The 24,090-nt window shown below is 35.3% G+C and overlaps 1 protein-coding gene across 1 annotated transcript in view; it reads left to right on the forward strand.

The window, feature by feature from the left end:
* The window catches only part of cacna1ab (calcium channel, voltage-dependent, P/Q type, alpha 1A subunit, b), a 255,768-nt gene that overhangs the window by 181,169 nt on the left and 50,509 nt on the right, over window positions 1–24,090 (forward strand). Inside the window, exons 29-39 of the mRNA XM_038290608.1 lie at window positions 7,432–7,443; window positions 10,285–10,384; window positions 11,407–11,567; window positions 11,851–11,988; window positions 12,856–13,057; window positions 13,147–13,311; window positions 13,409–13,519; window positions 13,685–13,768; window positions 16,481–16,486; window positions 20,345–20,461; window positions 20,549–20,614. Of these exons, the coding sequence (XP_038146536.1) occupies window positions 7,432–7,443; window positions 10,285–10,384; window positions 11,407–11,567; window positions 11,851–11,988; window positions 12,856–13,057; window positions 13,147–13,311; window positions 13,409–13,519; window positions 13,685–13,768; window positions 16,481–16,486; window positions 20,345–20,461; window positions 20,549–20,614 (1,162 nt within the window). The remainder of the gene's footprint in view (window positions 1–7,431; window positions 7,444–10,284; window positions 10,385–11,406; window positions 11,568–11,850; window positions 11,989–12,855; window positions 13,058–13,146; window positions 13,312–13,408; window positions 13,520–13,684; window positions 13,769–16,480; window positions 16,487–20,344; window positions 20,462–20,548; window positions 20,615–24,090) is intronic.

A 24,090-nucleotide genomic window follows, 5' to 3' on the forward strand; every position in this document is an offset into this window, starting at 1 on the left:
TATCTACATCTTTTGAAGTTTGTTTTCTGTAAATAAGTATTTGTTGATCTGGTATAATTTTTGTGGACAAAATCACCAGGAATTAAAATAAAAAGTCCAAGGAAAAGGTTTTAAAGACAAGAATCTAATTTTCTTCCGTGAAAGTAAAACATAAAAGAAACAAGGGATGACTTCAAACTCTTTCCAGTACTGTACGTATATTTAACAGATGCCTGTATGCTAATGAAAGTAAACATGGAAGTGCAGGAGCCAGATAGAGGAGCTTGTGCATCCATGCATGTCTGCAGTAGTGACTGCATGAACCTGAACCTGCGATGCAGTACACGGCATCACATGTTCAGCACATAGAGTCAAGCTCAAGTAAAATATCTTTGGTAAAACGTGACTTATATATACTGTCAAAAAGAGTTCAGATCAAAAGCAAAGCAATTTTAGAGGAAGCAGCACTGCCTGAGACCCGAGTGAAAATACATAAATGGCACAAAGACACTTGGATTGCTTGAGGTGCCAGAAATGCAGTGGTTTAATTATATTAAGTTGAGTCTGTTTTTTTTTTATTTTATTAAATGTCTGTTGTTGGCCTTATATTTTGGACCAGTAATACTTCAGGCATGAAAAGCTTCCTTAACTCAGGGATTAAACCAATCTTGTGTTGGAACTTGTTTGAGGCCAAATGTGTTACCTTATTTCTTTATAACACCTCAACATTGGCTTAATGTGAACTTTTGTCATGTATTTGAAAATAATTGTTAAAAAAATTTTCAGCTACCGTTGGTAACAGCAGCTGGGCAGCTTCAAACTGAAAGTCAGCATGCCATACTGAAAATTAAAACTTTACATCAACTTTACTTTAAATATTCATGATGATATAAGTCATCATTAAAAATGCACTCATAGTTTTTGACAATGTTGAATCACAGAAAAATATCTGAGAGTAGCAGAATATTCAATTCAATTCAATTTAGTTTACAGGTGCTGGTCATAAAATTAGAATATCATGAAAAAGTAGATTGATTTCAGTAATTCCATTTAAAAAGTGAAACTTGTATATTATATTCATACATTACATACAAACTCATATATTTCAGATGTTTATTTTGTTTAATTTTGATGATTACAAATGACAACAAATGAAAATCTCAAATTCATCATATCAGAAAATTAGAATATTGTGAAAAGGTTCAAAATTGATGGCCCCTGGTGCCACACTCTAATCAGCTAATTAACTCAAACCACCTGCAAAAGCCTTTAAATGGTCTTTCAGTCTAGTTCTATAGGCTACACAATCATGGGGAAGACTGCTGACTTGACAGTTGTCCAAAAGATGACCATCGACACCTTGCACAAGGAGGGCAAGACACAAAAGGTCATCGCTAAAGAGGCTGGCTGTTCACAGAGCTCAGTGTCCAAGCACATTAATAGAGAGGCGAAGGGAAGGAAAAGATGTGGTCGAAAAAAGTGTACAAGCAAGAGAGATAACCGCACCCTGGAGAGGATTGTGAAACAAAACCCATTCAAAAATGTGGGGGAGATTCACAAAGAGTGGACTGCAGCTGGAGTGAGTGCTTCAAGAACCACCACACACAGACGTATGAAAGACATGGGTTTCTGCTGTCGCATTCCTTGTGTCAAGCCACTCTTGAACCACAGACAGCGTCAGAAGCGTCTAAAGAGAAACAGGACTGGACTGCTGGTGAGTGGTCCAAAGTCATGTTCTCTGATGAAAGTAAATTTTGCATTTCCTTTGGAAATCAAGGTCCCAGAGTCTGGAGGAAAAGAAGAGAGGCACTTCATCCACGTTGCTTGAAGTCCAGTGTAAAGTTTCCACAGTCAGTGATGGTTTGGGGTGCCATGTCATCTGCTGGTGTTGGTCCATTGTGTTTTCTGAGGTCCAGGGTCAACGCAGCCACATACCAGGAAGTTTTAGAGCACTTCATGCTTCCTGCAGCTGACCAACTTTTTGGAGATGCAGATTTCATTTTCCAACAGGACTTGGCACCTGCACACAGTGCCAAAGCTACCAGTACCTGGTTGAAGGACCATGGTATCCCTGTTCTTAATTGGCCAGCAAACTCTCCTGACCTTAACCCCATAGAAAATCTATGGGGTATTGTGAAGAAGAAGATGCAATACACCAGACCCAACAATTCAGAAGAGCTAAAAGCCACTATTAGAGCAACCTGGGCTATCATAACACCTGAGCAGTGCCACAGACTGATCGACTCCATGCCACGCCGCATTGCTGCAGTAATACAGGCCAAAGGAGGCCCAACTAAATACTGAGTGCTGTACATGCTCATACTTTTCATGTTCATACTTTTCAGTTGGCCAACATTTCTATAAATCCTTTGTTTTTATTGATCTTCAGTAATATTCTAATTTTCTGATATGATGAATTTGAGATTTTCATTTGTTGTCATTTGTAATCATCAAAATTAAACAAAATAAACATCTGAAATATATGAGTTTGTATGTAATGTATGAATATAATATACAAGTTTCACTTTTTAAATGGAATTACTGAAATCAATCTACTTTTTCATGATATTCTAATTTTATGACCAGCACCTGTATATAGCACCAACTGACACCATGTCTCAGCCAGAGACACTTTACAGAGATAATTCAATCTAATCATACAGACAGAATGTTCTACGCAAACTCTTTCATTAAATACAGCAAAATAAGCCTTCCCAATATTAGGATCTTTGATTGGGATACTTCTGCCTCTAACGGCCTTTCTGACCTTTTGCATCTTTAATAATTATCATGAATGCATTGAATTGTGGGCATCTCCAGCAGATAGACTCCATCCATTACGCTATATTTTTATACTGGCATGCAAAGTGTTTATGAGGTGCAATAGAAAATCCAGTCCTTTGAAAACGACTCACATATAATCAGATATTGTGACAATTAAATATTTTGCTACCCTTAGTTATAAGTCAATGCTGCTAATTTCATCTCCAAAACAAACACCTAAATAAAAGCAGCATATTGGATTTGCCCGTCTTCCTCAGACCCTTTGCTTCTTTAACGCTTTACCTAATTCCATTTATCTATTTTTGTTTGTTTTGTGAACAGATTGTGCAAGGTATGCCAGAAGCATTTTCTTAAAAACACTTTATGATTATGACAGAATTTTTTATTTTTTTTATTTTAATGAATCAACAAGTTTCTTTATTGACATAGACATCAAAAAAGTAATGACTGTCTGTCCTCTGTCAGGTCCTTGCTATTTTGAGAAAAATAGCATGAGAAAAAAACATTTCAGGTCTGATGTATCTACATCTTTTGAAGTTTGTTTTCTGTAAATAAGTATTTGTTGATCTGGTATAATTTTTGTTGACAAAATCACCAGGAATTAAAATAAAAAGTCCAAGGAAAAGGTTTTAGAGACAAGAATCTAATTTTCTTCCGTGAAAGTAAAACATAAAAGAAACAAGGGATGACTTCAAACTCTTTCCAGTACTGTACGTATATTTAACAGATGCCTGTATGCTAATGAAAGTAAACATGGAAGTGCAGGAGCCAGATAGAGGAGCTTGTGCATCCATGCATGTCTGCAGTAGTGACTGCATGAACCTGAACCTGCGATGCAGTACACGGCATCACATGTTCAGCACATAGAGTCAAGCTCAAGTAAAATATCTTTGGTAAAACGTGACTTATATATACTGTCAAAAAGAGTTCAGATCAAAAGCAAAGCAATTTTAGAGGAAGCAGCACTGCCTGAGACCCGAGTGAAAATACATAAATGGCACAAAGACACTTGGATTGCTTGAGGTGCCAGAAATGCAGTGGTAGATGTTTAAATTGAAATAGCTTACTCTTATATATTACTGCTGCACTGGGTCTTATTTGGAGCTCTCCATGCAGAATATACAGTATTTCTCTCTTTTTCCTGGAGGAAAAAAATCTTCCAAAATACTGTTGCAAATCCATTCTTAAAGACAAAAAAAATTTGTCATTTTAAAACATGCACATAATGCCTTTTTAGTATTTTATTAGCTTGAGCAAATTCTTAAAATGTATTCTTTAAAATAACAAAAGAGAAGAAAGTTTATTTTAATGTTTGGAAATGAACAACTGCATTTTGAATGAATTATAATTTGTTTAACAGCCGACATATAAATCTGGCATTATTGCAATAATAAAGCTCCAAATCCCTCCACATGCTTAACGACTTATTCCTTAAAGACAAACTCAGAGAGAAGTTTTTTATTCATGGAATAAGTTAAGATATTAGTTATGATTGATAGATATTTTCTTCTGTTCTGAAAAAAATAAGCTGATGGTAGACATTTGAATTAATCAGCCTTCGAGAGCTACAGTAGAGGTTACCTACTGATCTACTGCTTCATAACCTGAAATATGTAGTTTTTAAACTGTATTTAATAGAAACACAGAAACTGATGCAGATTAATTCAGGATAAAAAGGATAAAAAGAAGCATCACAATATGACTTATTAGTCTACAGTGCCCCCTAGCAGACAGGTTTGTTGTAGCAGTATAAAAATCACTCCACTGCTCCACCCTGCACAGCATGACTTCCCTCTGCAGGACATCTCCTCCTTTCTTTATCTGTTGCTTTTACCTTTTCCTACCACCATTTTTTTTTGGTTTTCCTCTCCCCCTGCCCTGATAGCGTATTTATTCTTACACTGCTACTCTTCCACCTCTGCCTCTTTTTTTAAAGCTTTGCCTCTTATCATCTGCTACACTAGAGTACAGTGCTGCTCAAACAGGCTTCACACACCTGCAATTTCCCTGTGAAGCATGAAGTTATATTTAACCAGATAACCGGAAGAAGCGTTGTACAGATTATATTTAGCATGGAAACCGTACAATGGCTTCATATCTGTGTGTATGTGTGTTACAAACACAATTATACTGCTTTTGGCATTCTCCAAACAAATGCTGAATGTTTCAAAGTCATATGACTTTAAAGTGCATGTAGTGAGAATACTCTGTGAGAATGCCTTTTACTGCTATTGATAGCATGTGTGTACGATACAATACACACAAATCCTGGTTTCTTGAATCTCCGCTCATGATAGATGAGCGAATGCACTCTTAGGTCAAGCAAACCTGGAAATGATCTCTTGTAAAGACTTAAAGTAAAATATATGTATATATATATATTTCTGTACAGTTGTGCATGCTGAGGAATATTTTTGCAAACCCCTCCAGGTGCTACTGGTATAATGAGGACAATTAGTGCTGAAGGTCTGTTCTAATTGGTCATTATAGCGTTATTCAAGGAGGAAAGGAAGAACATGAATGCAATATTTTAGTTCCAGTTTACAAGGCTTATAGTGGGCCAGAGGAAAACATGTCTACTGAAAGAAACATGTAATTCTAGACTCTCAGAAGCTATATTCAAACAATTGTTATTTGTTTTATTTGTGGATCCTGGAAAGTACAGTATTTATAGAATACAATTCTTGGTTTTAACAGAAAACTATGGGTATTACTATAGTCTAAACCAGTAGATTGATGCTCTGAACTTCCATATCAATGCGTTTTTTTGCACCATGATTGTTTCTCCCACACGAAATTTCGTTTTGTATACACTCTGTGTATAAAAATGACAATAAAAGTTGTTTAAGTCTAAGATTCAAATATTTAAGCAATAGTATATCTCTACACGTATGATCACCTCGGATATTTTACAATATTTTTTTTGACAAAAAATGCTGCCAATAATTGGTTTGAGGTACAATTGGCTGTACATTGGCTTTTTCAATAATTAATTAGTTGTAAAACAGGTGTCTCTCAATAAATTAGAGATGTGATGTTTTCTGTGAATGTAGAATGATTATGGCTTGCACCCAGCGGAATACCCACATAAACCAAATAAAAAAATACAGTCTATTGTGAAGAATATCCATGTGCTTCATGTTGGTGGTGGCCCCTTCCGCTTGTCTGTGATCATTTTGTTGAGTTTGCTGGTTATTCAATCTTATTGAGATTAAAACTACTTAGGTATTGATTACTTGAGTAGAACATTTTAATCATACAATAATTTAATGCTACAGCAAAAAATATAAAATTCTGTGCATGATATTATTTTTGATATTTGGAATAATTACACCAAAAGTTAGTAAAAATGAATCGCTTCATTATAAAATAACAGATTCAAGCAAAGAGAAAGGCACCTTTTTTACATCCATTTTCCACATAATGTATGGAAGGTTTTAAACACATATGTAGGGGAAATATTATTATTTGAACAGTCTGAGGTTCTTTGAGTGACAATGTCCTCTGATTATGTCCACTTGACATCCTCATGACATTGTTGGAACTAATTACCACCTCTGAAGATATACACTCCAGAAATGATCTAGAAATATGTACAAATTCTTAAATTAAGTGTACTGACCCTTAATTTAAGTAGGTAAATAAGATGGTTTGCCAATGGAAAGAGTATTTTTACTCTTTCAATAAGATAATTAGAAAAAAAGCACTTGAAATAAGATGCTGTCGTTGTTTTTTATTTTAAATCTAGATTATCTTGTTTTATTGGCAAAGTGTCTCACTAACCTGCTTAATTCAAGAAAAAATGCACTTATTTTAAGAAAAAAATTACTTTTTTTCTTTGCTGTGTGGCACCACAAATTTTTACCTGAAGCAAATTAAACTCTTTTATAAGTCAAAATTAGTACTTCAATTTTCTAAAAATAAAAAACTAAATTAAAGAATCAGGGTTTTTTTTAGTTGCAAGCCATAGTCATCAAACTGACCAGAAATAGACACTTGGTACGGATAATTTCCAAGTATGTTACAAAGCAATGAATTTCAATTTTCTGATTAAAAATATTGAAATGAAAGTACTTTTGGATGATGTATTAATTTATAGAGATGCACCTGTGTGATATATAAAGCAGTGACCTTTGACCTTAATTATGATCTCATCGCTGTTATTCCTCTGATTTTATCAAGACATTAGGGCGTCATTAGCTCAAAGAAAGTTAGGTCAAAGTGATTTGTTAAAAAGCTATTTTAAAAGCCTCTTAGATGTAATGAATAAGAGGGCTTTGGTCATGAAAGATGCACCTTTACTGTTTTAGACAAACAGGTTACGTGTATTTAAATCAGGTTAGCTATTAGGAAGACAGGATATTACACGAGAGGCATTATGGGAAAAAACATGTTTGTTAAAAGGTAGCTGAGGTATATTTAATTAGATATAGTCATCTTGCTGTCCTTCCTTCTTTGTCTGTCTCTCTTATAGATGTATATTTTGTGTTTCTACCAAACCCCCTTCTCTTTCTCTCTTTTGTCTTTTGTTGGTCTGTCTCTATCAATGTGTGTGTTCTGTGTTTGTGTCTTTCCATGTGTTTTTCTCTATCCTCTTGTTCCTCCGTCTTTCTCTCTGTCGCTGTCACCTTGACTTTCGCTGTCACCACCTCCGGTGAAACCCGACAGGAGCAGCACCCGGTAAAGTTCCTCCTCTGTCCTCTGCTCCCCGTGTAAAATTACCGAAATCACATTGGCTACTGTCTCTTTCTTTCTTTGTGCTTCTTGTCATTTGTGCTCCTTCTCAGTGTATCACTGTGCGCACACTCTCAAATCAACAGTTTGATTCTCTGTTTTGTTTTTGTTTTTTGAGACAACTCGGAAGGTTCTAGGAAAACACCAGAATTTACCAATAATGATTTCATAATTTTGCCTTACACATCAAAACCATACCATGCTAACATGTATAAAAATATTTCCACACCATTGTACTGTTAATAATTAACATAAAAAGTCAAAGAAATTTTAGAAAAAGGACCTCAAAAGCAGTAGCTTTTCCCAAACAGATATATTTCACAATAAGTTATCCGAACCTCTCAGGTAGTTTCATGGGTTTGGCGAAGAGGACAAACGGCTGCTAAGAGAAAAGGGGAAAATAATCAAAAGTAAGAGGCAGAGATCAGACGTAAAAGTTCATATTAGTTTTATATACAATTATTTAATGGCTTTTTCTAATTCAGTCGGAAACTTGCAAAATATTCTGCCCTTGGATAAAGAAATTCAAAGGTTTGGCAACAATATTAAATGGATTCAAAATGTAGTTTCAAACATAAGCTTTATTACACAGAAGAACATACCAGTGGTAACATGGTGGTGTAAATGTGATGATTTGGAGCTAATCTTCCACTACAGGTTCCAAATGACTTCAGTTAAACCAAGGAACCAATATCAATAGTTTTTAGTTGTATCCTGAAAATAATTCTTCTTTTAGGGCCAATTTAACTTATTTTAGTACTTCCATGAAGGTTATAACTTCTAAACGAAAATTGAGCCCTAAAAAAAACTCTGATTGACAAATTTTGTCAACATTTACAGACATGTGAACATGACATGAGTCATGTCCTTTCAAATACTGATGCAACAAACTTCATAACCAGCTACTATAATATTAAAAGAGATACAGAGGTATGAACTGAGCTGTCCTATTTATTTGGATGCAATAACGATACATTTATAAGAAATATTGGCTGCAAATCCACTAAACATGAAGTGCATGAAAGTGTTTAAAGGTTTTCAAGCAATTCATCTAATAAGCATTTTCAATCCATCCATTCACATTAAAAGTGTGCGTAATTTTTAGCTAGTTACCACTCCGCTAGGCAGATCTTGGATGCTAAACCCTCAAAACCCAGATTTTGGGAACAGATTGCATTTGTCATTCAAATGATTTTTGCAGCATAATAGTTTTAAGATTAAAATACAAAATCATTTTATACAGTAATCTAAACAAAGAATCCTATTGCTACAATCACAGCTTTATCAGGCGAACATAACTACTGTATTTGAGGCCACAAGGATGCAGCCATTTCCTACACCTTTGACCTTACAGGGCTTTACTTTAATTCTGTAAAGCTGTTTTCATAGAGAGACTTCTGTTCTGCACACATTTAAATGAGGAAGGCCTATTGATTCTCTCCATGGCGAGCACACAACACCTACACAGCGAGACTTAAAGCTGAAAGACTCCAACTCAATCAATCAGCACTAAATTAAGCTGTCATTCATTTTCAGTCACAGGAACTGAGTTCATAGTTTAAGTGCCAACCTTGATAGACGGCCTGTCTCCTGCGCTGACTTGGCAAGCGTCCACTTCAGTCTTTCTTTGTATTTCTTCAGAATGGCCGAGCCACTTACTGTAAAAATCAGGTGTTCTATTTATTGCCTTATTGGCATTTTCCTTTCAGGAATTTGGACCATGCACAAAACGTTATTGTCTTGGTATGAGCAAAAAGGCTTGTCTTTAAATTATCCCTTTCTGCTCCTTATGATTCTTTTTTTTTTTTTACAACATGAGATGTTGTCTTCTGTGTGCAGCATCACAGGCCCAAATATTCCCCGCATAGCCTCCAGCTCTAGCCTTTGAAACTTTTTAAGTTATCCTTTTTACACACTACAAAAACAATCTAGAAATAAGTAAGAATTTCTTAAATTAAGTGCATTTATCCTTACTTTAAGTAGGTAAATTAGATAGTTTGCCAAAGGAATGAGTATTTTTACTCTTATAATAAGACAATTAGATAATATGCACTTGAAATAAAACAATGAAATTGTGTTTTCTTATTTTAAATCTTAATTGTCTTGTTCCATTGGCAAAATGTCTCTTTTACCTCCTCAATTCAAGAACAAAAGCACTTATTTAAAGAAAAAATGACTTATCTAGATTTCGATTTTTTCCAGTGCAAAAGAACAATAATGAGCAGGATCTTTTTTATAATTATTTTTAAAGCAATTAAAGAGAGCTATGTGAGAAGAAACTTTTTTTTACATACTACATCTATGTAAAGATACTTTTGGGATTATTCCAAAGTAATCCTAGAGGTTAAACATTTGAACTTCATCATTTCATATCTAAAATGTTCCCTTCCTTTGAAGAGTTGAACAGCATCTCACTGATAAAGAAAGAAAGAGGTTTGGCCGGGCACTCCACCGCGGAGATGCCTGTAGTTATGCAATACGTGACTGTATATTTTTGATGATCGTCATATCTAACAATGATGGTGCTTCGTAGTGTCCATGAAACCAAGACCTCAGACAAGGGATTGAATGTGCTCTCTCGTCGGTTTCATGTTTGACTTTTTTATTTGTCTGCAAAAAAAAAAAAAAACAATCAATGCACTTTTTTTAAAGGCATTTCGCAATTTCTTATTTTAAATTAAACCAATAGGGTAGGATGGGAGTCCTTGTGACTAGTCTGTTATGAAGCATCTATTCTGCAGTCTAACTTTTAAGTTATGTTGTTTATGTTTCCTGCTGAAACACTAGGGGGAGCAGCAAAGGCAAAGACATCAGTACAATCAAATCCCTGCGTGTGCTGAGGGTGCTGCGTCCACTTAAAACCATCAAGCGTCTCCCAAAGTTAAAGGTAGGCTGTGCTGATTTTTTATTTTATTTATTTATGGGGTCTGAATGTGAAGTAGTTTGAATTTTTTTTAGTTTAAAAAAATAGTCCTTAAAGCTCCAAATGTATTGCATTGCAGGGAGTTTTTTGTCATATCTTTATAGTTGCTACATACCCTTACATTAGTCCAGATGACACAAACAGCTGTTTCATAATTTCAATTTATTTGTATTTTATGAGCCTATAAATGTTCCTATGCCTGCTTTAAAATGGTGCAGTAAGATGGAGAATTGTATGTTTTAAACTGTAACTTTATTATATATATATATTAAATATATAGCATTAATTCCTTTACACAGCAAACTGCTGTTAGATACCAAAGGAGAAAAAAACAGCTTGTTGTGCCTCTTTTTTTTTTCCCCTTTTACAGCCGTTTATGATCATTACACTGTCACAAGCACAGAGCCACAAAATGAGCTCTCTGTATTTAACCCATTCCCTTTGTGGAGCAGTGGGCTATCATTGTGCGGCGCCCAGGGAGCAGTTTGGGGTTAAGGGTCTTTGCTCAGTGAGTGGCAGTCTGTGGCATTGGGGCTGGAACTCAAAACTTCTGGATTCCAAGCTCTGTGCCCTAACCACTAGGCTGCCATCCCCCTTTGTGCTTCAGCATTGATGCACAAAAACACAGCAATCCTGGCAAGATGTGTGCAAGCTGAGACAAATAAACACTTTAGTGAAAAATATAATTTTGTTGCCAATAGTATAAGGGTGGTGTGCTCATAATTTCAAAAGGAAAAACCCCATAACCAAGAAATGTCTATATGTATAAGTTTATAATTTTTTATGCTTTTTTTGTTTGTTTACCAAATCTTTTAGACATGAAATTACAGTAGTGTGATAATCATGGCCAAAAGAGAACTAAGGTCCCCACTTAGACTTAACAAGCTTATTTAGTGTCTTGATTAAAAAAACTTGAGTATAAGAACTTTTTTTTTTTTTTTACTAACCACCCTAACATTCAAACTTTTCTGTTTTTCACTTTGCAGGCAGTTTTTGACTGTGTGGTGAACTCCTTGAAGAATGTGTTGAATATCTTGATTGTCTACATGCTCTTCATGTTCATCTTCGCTGTCGTGGCTGTGCAGCTGTTTAAGGGCCGCTTCTTCTACTGCACAGATGAATCCAAAGAGTTTGCACGGGACTGCAGGTCGGTTAAAAAAAATTACAAATAGAATATACATTTATTCTTTGTCAAGGTAGTGCATACAATTTTTTTTATATAAAAACTTTATAACCAAAATCTTTTAGTGTTTCATTTCACATTGGAGTAATTTTATGACTTTTGCAGACATACAGGCTAGTAGAATTCAGAAGCATGAAGTTGTCTGTCCGCATTTCAGTTTTTGTTTTATGATACCACTAAGAGTCACTGGGTAATATTTTAAGAAAAATGTAAAGTTTGGTTGAATTTGTTCCTTTTTAACTTAAAGGGGCGAATATTTAGTCTATGAAAAAGAAGAGGTAAAAGCTGAGAAGCGGGAATGGAAGAAGTACGATTTTCACTACGACAACGTGGCTTGGGCCTTGCTCACCCTCTTCACCGTCTCCACCGGAGAGGGGTGGCCACAGTAAGTGGACGGCGCACACTTACCATAGAATACGTTTACACCATAAATACTTTAATATAAAGAAGAAGATCCTTCTTAGATAATTGTTGAATGAGTAGATGAATGTAAATCACCATTACATCAGTAAATTTAAAATTTAATATTACATTTAATAACTAAAGGTTTAATTTAAACATTATTAAATAACTACATGTACATTTAAATGTGCCATGAAATAAATAATTAAAAAAATAAAATAATGAAAAGTGAAAATAAATAAATAAATTTCCTATTGCAAAAAGCAATGTACCATTTATTTGTTTGTTTAATACATCATGATGCAATAACATAAAGAAAATCATATATACCTTTTTAAATTATTAATTATTATTTTTGTTAGATACATAGTTGAATACATACTCCGTTATTTTCATCTGTGTTTATTTATTTCATAATGTCTGCACAGCTGACTTATCATGAGAGTATTTAAACTGTTAACATCACCCATCAAACTCAGTGGGAGGGATTAGGACCGAAACCATGAGATCTTATTGGCTGCTTCACATCGTACAAGACAAGACTGCGTCTTCCTGTTAGTTTTTTTGACTCTGAGGTCAATATTTTTCAATAGAAAGTGCAGAAATAACTTTAACAATGTGTTGAAATTTATTAACCACACTGAGTTAGAAACTCCAGCCTCCATATCCCTCATTCCTTTTGTAATATCCCTGATAGGGTTAAAGAGAGCTCACTGTGGTGTGAGCTAGGATAAGTGTTAGCGCTGCCTACTGACTAACACTGCTCATGTTCTCTCCAGTGTTGGATTTAATGCATGCTTACTGTATAGTTTTCCTAATCAATATCTTTTTTTTTTTCTTTCACCCACAGGGTGCTAAAGCACTCAGTGGACTCCACTTATGAGGATCAGGGCCCAAGCCCGGGATACAGGATGGAAACGTCCATCTTTTACGTGGTGTACTTCGTTGTCTTCCCTTTCTTCTTTGTAAACATCTTTGTGGCTCTCATCATCATCACCTTCCAGGAACAAGGGGATAAGATGATGGAGGACTACAGCTTAGAAAAAAACGAAGTAAGGGACTACAGTACCTGGAAAATTTTATGCAGCCACTGGAAAAATATATGTTTATTCTGATATTTATTTTTTAAATCCTTCTCCAGAGAGCCTGTATAGATTTTGCTATTAATGCCAGACCTCTGACTCGCCACATGCCAAAGAACAAACTGAGCTTCCAGTATCGCATGTGGCATTTTGTTGTGTCCCCTCCCTTCGAGTACAGCATCATGGCTCTGATTGCACTCAACACAATAGTCCTAATGATGAAGGTATGGAACATAACAGTTATGTAAGCTTATACTAAAACACAAACTTATTTTTTTTAAAACCTTCCCTCTTTTCTTTTCTGTCTTTTTATGTCAACAGTTTCAAGGTGCATCACAAAGTTACGATAATGTGCTAAAGTATCTAAACATTGTGTTCACCACCTTTTTCTTTATGGAATCTATACTGAAAATCATTGCTTTTGGTCCTTTGGTAAGTACTACGCAATGAATTTTTTTCCTGTCCCTGACAAACCCAGAGCTTGTGTTCTGCAGTCATGCTCCCCTACAGTTCATCACGGTGTTACTGTGATATCATTGTCTAGCACTGTTTAACTTGTCTCGTCATTGGGCACCTTCACACTTCTCTCTCTTTCAGAATTACTTCAGAGATGCCTGGAACGTTTTTGATTTTGTCTCAGTCATTGGAAGCATTACTGATATATTGGTAACAGAGTTTTGGGTAAGTGTTGTGCTCGGATCTTCTCCAAAAAGACATTTATACACACACACACACACACACACACACACATATATATATATATATATATATATATATATATATATATATATGTATGTATGTATGTATGTGTGTGTGAATGAAAAGAGCTAGTTTTCTTGCAGGTTGGCTCCAGGTCCTTTCACCTTTTCACCATTAATTAGTATTAGCATAATGACTACTATGTAACCCCGATCTATTGCATATAATTTTACTCAGCATTTTTATATACTTTTTGGTCTAGTTGTCTACTTTGAACAATTATGGGCTAAATTATTAGAAAACAAGTTTAGATCTCACATGTATTTTGTTTGGGTTTTGTTTTAGATCCCCATTTGGAATAGTTTGCTCTTATGATTCTGACCTCTGATCCAACCAAATGAATCCGTTGCGTAGTAAAACCTTAATTCCTCACAGGGAATTAAAGGTAGAATATAAAAAGTTACACTGAATCATCATTTGTCAAAGTGGGTACAAATTTAAAATATTACTGTACCGGGGGGAAACTCCTGGAAACAACTAAATTTCCTTCCCGAAAAAGTGGATTCTAGATTTTTTCTAGTACAAAGCAACCAAAGTTGCTAGCTTATGAATGGCAAACGGGTGAAATGACCAGCCACCTCTAAAACCCATATAAATGTAATGCTAGTGCTGGACCAACATTAAACATTAATGGGTTTGAAGCCGCCTAGAAAGTTAATGTCAAGGTAAACGGCGTTACTGTGATTGAAGGAACTGCTTGCTGAGCTCAAGTTGCAAGTCTGAATGCAAGAAGCTCAGTATTTTGAATCACTATTATTGATCTCAGGTTAATCTTTTTGTATACTGGGGTGTCACTGTTGTGTGCTTTTATTTTTTTTATGTTGGTCTTTAAACATTTGAGACTATATGATTTGATAACCAAATAGTTAATAGGGTATTTCAGCCTCTCTCTGCTGTGCACTCCTGCCACGATTTTCACTTAAGGTCAAAAAATAGGACTTAGGTTTTAGACAAAGATAGGTTCTTCTAAATGTCCACTTTGAATCTTTTTGTGGGGATTTTAGTTTTTGGATTTTTTCTGTGTAGTTCTGTTTATGAAACAATTTATAACAAAACCATGAATCTTTTAAAGGTTAAGAAAAACATTACTGGTGCTGTATCTACATATAACAGGTAACTTTATATACTTTTTTTCGTTGAATGATATCTTCCAAATTCTTAAATACTAGGTGAGGAAAACACCAGAAACAGTCATAAGTACCAGTTGGTGTGAGATTATCATAGCATTAATAATACTGGATCAAAATAAGGTTTATTTTGCAATGTTTATTTAGTTTTTTTCTAATATTTTATCTCCACTGTTGCTACATGGATGCAAGGTATAAGGGCTTGCTGCAATGTACCCAATGTAACGACTGTCACCAAACGCTCATCCAGGGGGATTTGATGCTGCAGTACAAATAAATGACTGGATATATGATCCATGCATGATGCTTTTCTTTAGAAAAAATAAATAAAAGCCTTTTTAATCACTCTGTTCAAGTGCCTTAAAAAGACACGAGTTGTGAATTGGCGCTATTTAAATAAACTAAAATGCATCAATGACCATAATAATTGACGCAAAAGAGATACTTTTGATAAGTTAAATTTATACCATGAATTTACATGAACTAATACGTTTTTTTCAAATGGTAAAGCAGCAATACTTGCTGCCATGCTGCTGTAAAATTTGCTATTACAGTTATAATAATGTTGTCTATAATAGCTGTTCATTATTTTGTTTTTAATCACCTTCTATTTTTAAGATGAAATGAAACACATGAATTGCTTTTTTAATGCATGGTATAACCGGCGAGAAAAATCTACAATCCCTCTGGCACTTTCTTTGGCATCCAATTAGAACTTTGATCTGTGAGACCAGGTGACACAAAACTAGTAGTTCATAAATGATAACTTTTTAAACTCTTTGTATATGTTACTTTAGATAACTTTCCCATTCCTAAGCAGCACAGTCTAAAATAGTAATTTAACATTAAAGTGAGTCACAAATAGAATTGCACCAAAAAGTTTGTATCAAGCAGTTTCATGTTTCCATTCCTTTGAGATCGCTTTCATTTTATCACCAGGTTAATAAAATCTGGAAAACCTAGCCAAGATATCATCTATTCTTTTACCTATATCTTTATCTTTAAAGACTTTATCAGTGATTACACTGTGATTGTTGGGTGGGTTTGGCAACAGAGAGAAGCTGATTTTATTTTACTACAACCTTACTGCTGTTTTTGGCTGCTGTTGTTTTTCAGTACCTTTACATTGGTGCCTATAATGATGCCGTCTTCCTCTTCTATCTCTTTACATGCTTTCTTTAAACCTTTTCTACTCTGTTGGCACCCTTCGCCTCTTCTACTCCCTCCTCTTCTGATATAATCCATCCAATCAAAATGCACTATGAAATCCTTCATCGTGTTGTCCATCCATGCTGCGCCATGACATGTGGTGGTGCTGTGATGATGATGATGGTGATGGTGTGTGTTTCGCCCCCATGGCTCTGCCCAATAAAACACACAACCAACCACCACCTCCTTCTTCTGAAAAATATGTTTAACCCACTCACGATTTAACCAAAAAAAAAAAAAAAACGAACTAAAAATAATCTTCCTCACCATTCATCTGTCTACATCTTCGCACATGTAGAATCTGGTTGGTTTGTAATTTATTTCTCAAAGCTTCCTCCTGCACTCTCATTGGCCATGCAGTTCCCTGATTCATTTCTTATCCCATCCACCTGATCTCTCATGCATTGACCTTTACCCCCAGTGCATGTGCTTCTTAGATGAGTCCTCTTAACTTTGCCTACAAATAAACTATTGATAAGGTCTAAATGACCTTAGAGGGGAACAAAAATTTGTTATAGCCATTTTTATTCCATTAGATTCTAAGGTTACATCTGACATCTTAAATAACAAACATTCAAGCTGATAGCAGTTTAAAGGTAGATCTTAGCACCTGAAAAAGACCATGTTGGAGATATACAAACGTCTAGGTAGCGCGCTTAAAATACCTAATGCTATGAATGTAAAGTAATTACAATGTAATATAAAATGTAAAAAAGTGTAAAATAATATTACAGTGGTAATAATGGGTTTGGTTGTTCTTGTTTCAAGTAATAATATTATTATCACTGATTACATACAAAATAAAAGCAATGTTTCCCAAAGGGCATCTGCTGAAACCGCTACAGATACAAATACTATTAAAAAATGTTAATCTATGTCTGTCAAAAGTATTTGAACCTGAAAAGACAATTATAGCATAATGCTACCCTTAACCTGTATCCACAGAACTTATCTACACCTTTAATGTTCCTGGCGCTGTTTGTTATTTGAGATTTATCTGGGATTCTGTTTATGTAAAAAAAAAAAAAAAATTAACAGAGAGGTAGTCACTCCTTCTTAGTAGTTAGTGTTGTAAAAGGTTTGTGAAATGAAGTATAATAGACTTATCATGCAGAAATGTAGACAAAAAAAACAAATTTGCAGCAAACAGCGCTGCATGCATTGTATTCACATCTATATGATGCACATTCCTGGTGTGTGATGGAGGGCTAGCTCAGTACATAAGGAATACAACAGTCTAAAAACTGAAACCTTAAAATATCACCCTGACTGAGGAATCTACTCTGTCTATAAAGATGGTGAAAATAGAAAGTTGTGTTTTGAAATCGTAATGTTTGGAGTTAACAGAAAGAAACCATAACATACATTTTGACTTAAAATAAATTCTTCCTTCCTTAATTAAGACTCTGCCCACCAGGCTCCATGTTATCCAGGGCACTGACACATTAACAGGGCAATTAACTAAGACAAAGATGCATCCTATCTCATTCAGGGGATAATTGCACAAATACTAAATCTCTCTGGGTCCTGCAAAAATTTTCTGAAGTTTAAAGCTTAAAACATATCTAATAAAATACATCCACCTACCAAGGACTTTGTTGCTTATCTGATTTAATTTGATAATTCAGTCATTTCAATCTTTTGATATAAAAATAGAAAAATACAAGCAGGAAGTCAAATTGAGTAGAGGATTCTATGCATACTGAAGGTATATTTTAGTAATCAAATCCTACCAGACATTGTTTATCTCTTTGTGACGTATAAGCTGACATATTGCACCTAATGGCGCATGCTTTAAGGTTCCAATGGGCTCAGCCCCATTGGCCTTCACTGGCCTGCATGTAGAGCAGCTATCAAGAAGTATGCTGCCATGCTATGTAATGTTTGCCCTTGGGCTGCATGCTAATCCCTCCATCTTCCCCTCCCTCTTTTCCTCCCCATGCTGGTTTTACAGCCTTGTCTGTCAACCATCAAAATGCAAAAACCCTCATTGAAAGTTTGGGTGTTTAGTATATTATAGTTTATTATTCATACTGTAGGCTGAGTGCATTGGCCAAGATCTGATACCGATCTGATACTGCCGTTGAATAAATGAACCATATACCTTGACATAAGCATTGTTAAAAAAAAAACTAACAAATTAACACAGATAAAAATAATCACTAGCTGCTTGATCTGTGTCATTCATCCAATAAAGATCCAGCTAATAAGTCAAAATCGGAGCTGATATCCAAACCAAGTATCGAATCATTCACATCTCTAATTATCAGTCTCTAATGTTGTGAAAATCTGACCTTCTAATATCAATTGATACTGGTTCAATCTAACTTTAGATAAATATCATAATGCTAAAACATTTATTATGAAGTTAAATACATTAAAGACCTGTTTCTCTGTCCATATCTAAAAATATCTTAAAGCAGTAAAATCCTCCAGGTTATATGACAGATGTTTGTAAACCCTAAGAAAAATGTGAATGTCTTCATTATTTATTTTGCAAGAGAGACTATAACTCACTTATGAGCAATTAACATATTATCATATGGCATATGTTTGTACAAGATAAATTGTCGTTTGTCTTACTATATATGCTGTAATAATTCTGAAAATAACTCCTTGTATTCTGATCTATAAAAATAAAAAAAACATATACTTTCCAGATTAATAATTAAAGGTATACTATGCAACCGGTGTTGATTTTCCAGCGAGGCTCTCCCCAGAGGGCGAAAGTAAAAGTGCACTGTCGTGAATATGCACAGCTGTTCTCCTGGTTTCTCCGTCAAGCCAGGCGCGGTTGTTTTGAGCTTAGCAGACAGGCGAACGCAACGAATGACTAACACAGTGAAAGTATGAACATGCACACAGAGAGAGGGAAACCATTCCAATGTTACTTACAATCGCATCAGCAGAAACGCGAGGTCCGCATTAGCCTTGCAGCCTTCTTTTTATTTTAGCTCTCGCCATTCGGAAAAAGCTTGCCCGATGTTCACCTGTGTACGACTCCTCTCTCTGTCCGGAGCCCTTTTCCTCTTTCTTGCCTGCTCCGACATGGGCTTTTGCTGTTTTAACGCTGGTTCCGCCATGATAACTACACAAAGATCGCCACTGTGCTAGCAACGAGCATGCTTTTAACTGGGGCCGTGTAGCAGTTCTCGCCGTAAAGCAAGACCGACTCTCGCGAGACTTCTGAGCCTGTGGGTGCGGGCCGAGGGCTCCTGCAATTGCAAGTGCAGTATTTCCCCCACAGACCACCAGGGCGGCCGAGAATACCTTTGTTCAACCTGAAATGCCTCATTTAAGCATCCAAAACGTTATGGAACACATTAATTAACTGAAAAATGTTGCATAGCGTGCCTTTAAGGTCTTTGCTTTAGAATTACTCATATGGTATTTGATTGTTTTTGTCCTAGGGCTGAAATAATCTATCGGATAAATCTTGGTTAATCAACTCTTAAAGATAAATGTGAACTAATTTGGCAATTAAATACAACCAACTCATAGTAATCACCAAGTCAAAGCTGCACAAATTATTTTATTGTTTTCTGTTGAGGAAGGAGACGATTGTCTGTAATTTTCCTCAATCCAGAAGTCCTCAAGTCATAGTTTTAGATTCAACTGCTTTGTTTTTTTGTTTTTTAAAAAAAAGGTTTTTTTTGTTCCCTATTTGATTAATAAATGAATTTTTAAAAATTCAATATTAATATATCTATAAAAATCATTTGTTTTTATACACACTTTCATATATACATGTGAGTGTGTGTATAGGAGTGTGTGTTCACATGCATGTGGTTGACAGGCAAAGTTTTCTGTGTTCCAGTCTGTATGTGGCCTGCTTGCATCAGCGATCAGTGCATTTGATTTAAAAAAAATACAGTATAAGATTGGATAATGACCTTGAAACTCTTTAAATTAGAAACCACCTTTCTTTCCCACTTATTTCTGTTTTGTTTTTTTTGTTTTCTCTCTCTCTGTTATTTTCACTTATATCTAGGTACTTGTATGTTTGAGATTAAATACATTTTATGGGTTTTGACTTTTTTTGTTCTTCTCTCTCCTTCATTATTATTTTTAATTATGCTTTTGTTCTTCCATTGTTGTAGATAATAACTATAAAGCTATTGTTGCTTGGTAAAACTGACAATTTGCCATGTTTGTGCTACAGAATAATTTCATCAACTTGAGCTTCCTGAGGCTTTTTAGAGCAGCTCGCCTCATTAAGCTCCTGAGACAGGGGGAAACAATCCGGATCTTATTATGGACATTTGTCCAGTCCTTTAAGGTATTTAGGCATGAATAAATAAAGGACACATGGCCACAAAACATTCCTCATGAGAATGACCAATATTTTCTTTCCCTGTTTTTGTAGGCTCTGCCATATGTGTGTCTACTCATTGCCATGCTGTTCTTCATCTACGCAATCATCGGCATGCAGGTCAGTACTGCTGTTCGAAAAGGTTTGGTGAATATCATGCATTTCTATTTTCTGCCCCACCATGTTCTGGAATGAAACACTATTACCTGCTGTTGAGGTAGTTTAAACTCTCTTTTACAGTGTTTTTTTTTCTTTTTTGAAGATTGTCTTTGAAACATTCTAGGATCTCAGATAACTAAATAAATCATTAGTCCCTCAAACAGAAAAGATAATTCCCCAGTTTTCTTCTAATGGCCCATTTACGCCTTGACGATTTAGACAACCTATACCTGACGTACAAAAAATCTGGCAAAAACGCTGTCATATATTGGATAAGTTATGGGTAAGTTTTATATAAGTTATAAACACGCTAAATTATGCTTAAATATGCTGAAACCATATGCAAGCGTATGCCATAAGTTACAGGTACGTTATCTGATCGTTGACATAAGTTACTTATAAGTCGTGGCATCTAGCTTATCCAAAATGTAAGAGTAACTTGTGCATAACTTATATATAACTTATCAAGAACTTATCGAACTTATCGCATGTCAACGTATCTGGAGCTTCTCCTCCAGACTGCATCCACATCGTATAGTTTGCGAGAAGATAAGTGTGATGGATCCTCTCTGCGTTTATGCCCACGTCGCTGTCCCCCTCAGGACATACTGAACACTCATTTCATGGGCATTGTGCTGCCACGTGTTATGCATAAGCCAGGCTGTCATTGGACATACGCTCTGGACTCGTTAAAAATACACTATGCATAGGAACAAAATTTAAAAAATGCATAGAAAGTTCAGCGAATGCTAGCGTTTTAGAAGATTCTGGGACGTCAGGCATATATGCTGGCTAAATCGGTAAGGTGTGACAGGGCCCTAAACACATAAATGACTATATGTGTAAAAAGTCTCCCAATCTTTGTGGCACTAGGAGTACATTTTGGTTTCAATATTCTTGTGTTTCAGCATTTTTTGGTTGTTTTCTTAAAGTGTGCTATGCAGCTGACTTCAGCATAGGCCCACCTCCTGCTGGCCCAGCAGTATGGAAGCTAACAGCGATGCTGCCACTGCATTGTTAACAACTCAGAAACTTTTTTTTCTATATTTAACGACTTTTCAGACCCCTGTAGTGATTGGTGACAAATCAAGCTACTTTTTACAGTTTTGTTCGATGCAACAAATGCAACAATCTCTCTGATTATTGCATTGTCTTCAATGAACCGTTAGTGAGCAAGCCCCTCCCTTCACCAAAGCACAGAGACTCAGACGCAGCAGCTGCAGCCTGTGTTTGCAAGCAGAGCAACTCTCTCTGTTTCCCCATTGAACACGAGTCACATATGTGCAAAGCTTCCACTGACGCCCCCTCCGTTAATAATAAGAATGTTTCTAGAATATTTAGCAGATTTTTTTTCTTTAAAACTGTTGCAGTAAAATAGAACAACACGTGGCAGTGGTTTCCACGGCTCTGGCTGGCATGCACCCAGCATCTCAGGGTGGAGAAAAACGATTTTTTTTCATCATATTTCTATGGTTTCACAACCTGAGAACACATTTATTTATACACGACATGGTCTTTATAAATAGATAAAAAGAATAGATGTTTTCAAGACAAGTTACCTATGGCCAGAAAATCAACATACTTTAACGGTTTTAAACTGGGGGAGGGAATACTTCAGGGTAGGGTCTTGCTAGCAGGCCTGATGACTGTTAAACTCTCCTGTTGAAACAGGAATAATGTTAAATCTTCCCATACCCATAAAGTATTTACATTTACTTTAGTAGCCTTTGGGATGGAAAAGGGCTAGTTTGAGTACCATGGTTTTAACTTTTACTTAATCAATATTGTTGGGAAGTATCAAACCTCCTATTTGAGTTTCATTTCTGGCTACTCCACACACCATGAGTATTTAGAGGTGTTTGGAGAAGAAGTGAATTCATTAAACAAAAGATCTTATCAGTGGAAGTCTTTCATATTTTAACTTGTATAAATGACCCACTGTAAGAATTGGTTTAATAATTTTAACATTGAAAATTTCACTTACTGTATAAAAGTGTTTCTTGTGCCTGCTATTTTTCATCTGTATTAATTGTATTTTTTTGTATTATTTTTATTTTTACGCTGGTGAAGATTCACAGTCATCCAGGTCATAGTCATTCCAAAAAAAAGAAGAGCAATTGAGTTAATCCATTCTCTGCCCCTGTGCAGGAGAGCGGAAGATCTTGTCTATTCAGCCAGGTCAATATTTCCCTTTTATGACCCCCTTTCAGACACTTATGCGGGTATGGGGCATTGCAGGCTGAGAAAAGAAGCCAAACTACCCCCACTCCAAAGGGGTGGACCCCTTTGTTCATTTTAATTTGTATATTTTCATAACAAAAACAAGGCGTTGTTGGGCTACTGTATAAAACCTCAAACTCAACGCTATTTCTGACATTTTGAATTGAGAATGCTTCCTGGATGGGAAGCGAAATGTCTTCAAACGTCGAAACAAAGTCAAGTAGATTTTGTTTTTATTTTCTCTTTTTTTTTAAATTTCGTTTTTGTTTTTAAGACCAAATTTATACATATTTGCACAAAATCATCTACTTACATAGTTTTTACATTAATTCATTTAACATTAAATCAGATAGCATAGTCCAAAAAAATACTTTTATTTTCTTACTTAATTTTTGTTGTTTTTTTTTTTTTATGACTAATTTTACTTAAAAAAATGTTTGCAGTAATTTGAGTAATAGTTGAGTAAGATTTGTTGGTATTCTATTATACAGAACAGGTTGTCTCTCTTGAAAATGTAATGGACCAATATTTTAGACCATTTTACTGTCAAACTAAAAACTGCTTAATATCAAAACTAATCAGTATAGGGTTATAATAGAGAGAGAGAAAAAAAGATTTTCTGACTTGAAATGCAGGCATTAAAAACACTAATACACCTCATAATTCAAAGCAAAAAGAGCCATCTTTAGGATTAATAGATGAAAGTTACTGTTTCCTGTATTAGTGTTTATTACTAAAATTTGGAGAACTATTTCCAAAATAAATGGATTAATCTTAAAAAAAAAACTGCATCTATGCTGTCATATAGACAGAACCTCTTATTTGGAAGCCCTTGCATGTGTGTAGTATCTCTGAATTCCGTTTTAATGAAAGTAGAAGATGATAACAGTTCACCAATAAAGAGCAATTTTTTCTCCTCTTAAATAATGTGTTGCATGTATTACATCGTTTTTACTTTACTGCTGTTGCTCTGTGTTGAGTAATGTTCGTACCTGGGATGGCCCAACCAGGCTTTGATTTAAATGCCATAAAGGTTCTGTGGCGGGAGCTCAAGAATAGGACCATAGTGATACTTTTGAAACTCAAAGACTTCGAAGCTGATCACAAAAAATGGAATAAAAGTATCCATAAAAACATCAAAAAAAAAATTTGGCAACAGTAAAAAGCATTTTGCCACTGTGATGTCTACAAAAATGTTTTCTTTTTCCAATATTAAA

Source organism: Cyprinodon tularosa, unplaced genomic scaffold, assembly GCF_016077235.1.
Source record: "Cyprinodon tularosa strain WSP-4 unplaced genomic scaffold, ASM1607723v1 ctg285, whole genome shotgun sequence".
Taxonomy (NCBI): Eukaryota; Metazoa; Chordata; class Actinopteri; order Cyprinodontiformes; family Cyprinodontidae; genus Cyprinodon; species Cyprinodon tularosa.